At 39.8% G+C, this 4,970-nt stretch overlaps 1 protein-coding gene across 1 annotated transcript in view; it reads right to left on the bottom strand.

Moving 5' to 3' along the window:
* The window catches only part of CDKL4 (cyclin dependent kinase like 4), a 63,716-nt gene that overhangs the window by 35,564 nt on the left and 23,182 nt on the right, over positions 1 to 4,970 (bottom strand). Inside the window, exon 3 of the mRNA XM_023516668.1 lies at positions 4,785 to 4,857. Coding sequence (XP_023372436.1) covers positions 4,785 to 4,857 — 73 coding nt within the window. The remainder of the gene's footprint in view (positions 1 to 4,784; positions 4,858 to 4,970) is intronic.

Raw genomic sequence — 4,970 nt, 5'->3', positions numbered from 1 at the left:
GACATGAGGAGGCCAAGCTGGGGGCTGAGTAAGCTCATGCATCGTAATTCCAGAAATGGTTTTCCATGGAGTGGAAGTGCTGTGAGTGAACAACAGAGTATCTCTGTTGTAGCAAGCCCTACTCTTCAGAGCTTTATCTTTCCAGTGTATCTGCCCTCTCAATAAAGAAAATGGATGAAAACGATACTGATCTTCTACAACTGGGCCCTTACGCAGAGCTCTGTACTTCTCAAAACACTTTCGTTAGGATTATTTCATCTTGCCACCATCCTGTGATTGCAGGGGGCTACTGATGGAGTCCACAAATTCAGTGTCACAATAATCAACTCTTCCTGCCTTCCTTCTCGGCCACACTGTCAGTCTCTTCAGTATTCCTGTCAAATTGACAATTCTGAAATAATTTTCTTTGCGTCTATAATAGCTACCTAGGAAGAGAAAAAACGGAACCCTAAATTCAGTCTAAGTCACAAAAATGGCACTGGGAACAGAAGCTTCTTCCTATTTAGTCTCCATCACTGTCAACTGGCTCATAATTTACATGAAGAATAATAGTTAGAAGAAACTTTTTTAGGCCCCTTAAATCCTAAGGCCTTAGATGCTAATTTTAAAAGACACATGGTTGGAATATAAACCAATGCTGTTTTAATATCCGGTCTTTTGAACAACATATTTATTAAACTTGGACTAACACTCTGAGCTTGTAACTCATTTATAAAAGTTGGTAATTTCATTATTTAATTTCAAATGCCCCTCAAAGAGTCTGCATCAAATTCTAAAATTTCTAGACTACATGGGACATTCCAAGTAAATGACTTCATACTGATATTTGTCGGCATTTTTTTGATCTAACGAAAATCCATATGAAATTTACAGCACTTATTTTTCAACAAAAACATACAAAGACAAATGAAATATTGATAAGTCTCAAAGGAACAGAACAATTTTACTGGTATTGGTGCAGGTAAGAGAAACTGCTGCTAAAGATGGCTAGGATATCCATCTTTGGATAGGACGGATTAAACAAAGAAAAAAGGGAGTAAAAATAATTAGAGCCCTAAGAAACAGAGATGGGGGACAGAAGGCGCTTAGACACAGCATCCACCTTCTCCACTGCAAAGCCACACTCAAGGTCAACTCTTGGCAATGCCTTTTACAATCAGCTTCCACCAAAGAACAAGAAACATACAAGTCTCTGCGAACAGAAGAGTTTTAATAGACTTGAGTTTTATACACTGTGTTTAGCACACATTGCTCAGGTTGGGGTATTGTGGCTAATCTCAGCTTTAATGGCTCACAAGCCAGCAAGAAATGGTATCCTGACTTTCAACTTGGAGAATCATCTCTGTTAAACACCAATGGATAGAACAAGGTAGAGAGAAATACATGTAAAAAAATCAGAAAAAAAATCATCTCTGGAAACTTCCACACCAAAAATTGCTTCTTACCTAGCTCAACCAAACAACAAATAGTTTTCTACTATCTGAGACAGCTGTTCTCTTTGAGCTTTAGGGACGGATGTTCACGTGGCAAAGAGAGAGAAGAGAGACTCGTCCTTGGCAACCAAAATGTGAGTCTCAACCAGATGCTGATGGACGCTGCAGCCTGACATACTCATGTCTCAGAAATCACTGTCGTTTTGCCTGAGTTGAAGCAGTTTTTCTCTAATCAGCACATCAAATACTTAAAAATCCATGGGTTCATAACGATGTTAAGTGGATCACTTTAGTTATCTATTTTCTTAAGTCCAGTGCTTTTCAAAATTTAATGTGCACACAGATTACCTGGTCTTCTGATTAAAATTCAGATTCTGACTTGGTAGATCTGGAGTGGACCTGAGCTTCTGCAATTCTAACAGGTTCCCAGGGGATCTCTAGCCCCACACTGGCACCACACTTTGCACAGCAAGGCAGTAATCCCTGACTGCTTTAGCCTCTTCCACGGTCCTACTTGGGATCACATCTCTGGAGATGATAAGAGGCCCACGGTCTCGACAGGCTGACAGCTGTGTGTCTGCAGCAACACCACACCCAGACTGCCTTTCCTATGCTTTGAGAGTATCATAAGGGTCCTTTTAAAAATAAGCTGAGTAGGCTCGGCGCTTGTAGCTCAGCCGCTAGGGCGCCAGTCACATGCACCCGGAGCTGGTGGGTTTGAACCCAGCCTGGGCCTGCCAATTGGAGGTTGCTATGAGCTGTGATTCCTTGGCACTCTACCGAGGGTGACATAGTGAGACTCTGTCTCAAGAAACAAAAAAGCAGAGTATAAAGATTTTAGTATATATTGTAACAGCTTATATACGACTTAGCTTAGATTTTTTTTCCTTTGTATTCATTTTATTTATATTTATTTATTTATTTAGTTTTTGAGATAGGGTCTTACAATGTTGCCCTGGTTAGAGTGCAGTGGTGTCATCATAGCTTACTACACTCTCAGACTCCTGGCTTGAGTGATCCTCCTGCCTCAGCCTCCTGAGTACCTACCTGGAACTCAGATGTGTGCTACCATGCTCAGATAGTTTTTCTATTTTTTTTCTGGTAGAGGTTTTTTTTTTTTTGGTAGTTCTTGCTTAGGCTGGTCTCAAACTCCTGACTTTGGCCTCCTGAGTGCTAGCATAAAAGGCATGCGCCACTGTGCCCAGCCTTTATGCCTCTTAATTGGAGATAAAATACAAGATAGATACATAAAAGTTTATCATAGCATAAGATAATAAGATAACCAGAGTTCAGAAGTCATTTCCCTCTTGGAAGGAAGAGAAGTTTGTCTGAAAAATTATCCATTTTTAATAGAGGACATAGATTATCAATGGGACGTTTTCAATATTTTCAAGCTCCAGATATAGAATGTGTTACTGCAAACGGAAATGATGGCAGTTGCATTGAGCTACAATAATGTTTGGGTCTGTTGGAAATAGTAAGTCACTAGCAAGTTTACTACTGATTGATCAATTCATTCGTTCATCCATTCACCCAGATACTCAATAAATATTTAGCGAGCACCTCTTACAGTGGAAGATCCAATCTAGGCACTAAAGAGATACAAAGATAAAGCAGCCACAGACCTCGCATTCAACCTTATCACCTAATACACAGGAAAGTTTCTGGTGATATAGGGATAAAGTATAACCCTATGGTAAATAATGTTTTAGAAAACCATTTTAACTGCCCATAAAACTCCTACAGCAGCTCAGGTGCCGCTCTAGCATGGTGGAAAGTGACAGAGATGGGAATTCAATTTGGCATTATTTTTATTAAGTGTTTAAAAGCACAATTTGTATTGTGAAAAACAGATTTGTGCATTTTGAACAACATCCTTCTACATTTGTAGAAAATAAAAGCTTTTGGTTCAAGCTAATAAAAGCTTCACTGACTTTCTTAAATCTAAAGAAAGCTTCCTCTAAGTACTGAAGTTTATTTCCATGGTCTTGGAATTTCTTTTTCAGCAATCCCAGCGTACTATGGCAGGCATTCGACTGGCATCAAAACGGCCCATATGGTACTCTGTATCATTGCCTCAGCGCTGTTCTGTCTAGGCACCAACTCAAAAGGTCTAGAGATATTTTTTTAAAGCTATCTTTATAGCAAAAGTACAGAGGAGCCAACTTGCAGAAGTGCTCATTGGCCTGATATAGGGCAAGTCGAGCATCAGAGAGAACAATGACCGCAAAGGACTGAAAACGCCCCAGAGTGCTAGGGTCCCCACTCACGGGGTGCCTCACTCACCCCCAGGACCTGGCACTGCTCATTTCTGGAGGTTGCAAGGACACCAACTCAGTGCTCTGGGTATTGACAAAAGAAATCATCACGTATTCATCTTATTGTATTTTATTGCAGCCAGAGTCCATGAGGGTAAGACCTTTCCCAAATAGTTTCAATTAATAAATGCAGAAGGGATAACAGAATTAGAAAATCACTGTCTTTTGACCCTAATGAGATACTAGATACAGGCAATAATCTTCGTTGGATGTTAGACCATTAAGGAAAATACCCGACAGGGACATGAACCACGGAGAGGGCCAAACTAATACCGGGCAGGGTCACTAATCCATTTTAACATGATGAACAGTGGGAGGAAGTGTGGGGCACCACATATGAAGCGTTCTTATCTAAAAAATCCGAACTTGAGTATGATCAAGCCTCTAGATATAAATTCCAATTTATAGGAAATAAGGTGAAAGGATAAGTCAAATTACACCCAGGATGTAATCAGCCAAAGTTATTTCTATGACATGGTCGTATTCAAAGTGTGGTTCTTCAACCAGCAGCTTCAGTATCATCTGGGGAAATGTAAGAAATGGAAATTATCAGTCCCGACTGAGGCAGAAACTCTGGAGATGGGGCCCAGCCAGCTGTGTTTTTAAAAACCCTCTAAGTACTTTTGCTACACGCTCGAGTTCAAGAACTGTGGCTTTAAAAAAATTAATACCCTGAAAAATTAAAATACAACAAAAGATACAGGAAGAGCAAAGATGTTAGAGATGTAAAAACAAAAGAAGCACCCGGTGGATTACGCTATCCATATCCTGGCAAATTATTTTAACCAAATTTAAAGATACCCATTGGAGTCATCAGTATGGTGGCAAAAGGAAACATTATATCTACCCAGGCTTTTAATTCATAAGGATCAGTAATTTGATTTTTATAGAAGCTGGAAAGGGGCCATCAACAATGCATCTTTTTTGCTCACATTTCCTCTGTTTTTAGCTCTTCAAATTTAGGCCCCTGAGCTATTTAGGAGAAAAGATTTATCATGGAGAAATTAATAAAACATCTGAAAATGTGACTTACGTTATGTTTATGACAGAAATTAAGAGCTTGAAGTGTTTGCCATAATACACTTTTGATCATTCCATCAGCAACTCTGAGAAAAAAAAAACAAAAAAAGGAAATGAAAACTCCAGGATGGATTTCCAGAAGCAGGGCCCGGGGACAGAAGTGACAGGGCAGGAGCTTATCATAGCCAAAGGACACCGC

This window comes from Otolemur garnettii, unplaced genomic scaffold (assembly GCF_000181295.1).
Source record: "Otolemur garnettii isolate 467f Iridium unplaced genomic scaffold, OtoGar3 scaffold00095, whole genome shotgun sequence".
In the NCBI taxonomy this organism is placed as follows: domain Eukaryota; kingdom Metazoa; phylum Chordata; class Mammalia; order Primates; family Galagidae; genus Otolemur; species Otolemur garnettii.
Note: the sequence above shows the minus strand (reverse complement) of the source record. Positions and strands in the feature narration are given on the sequence as shown.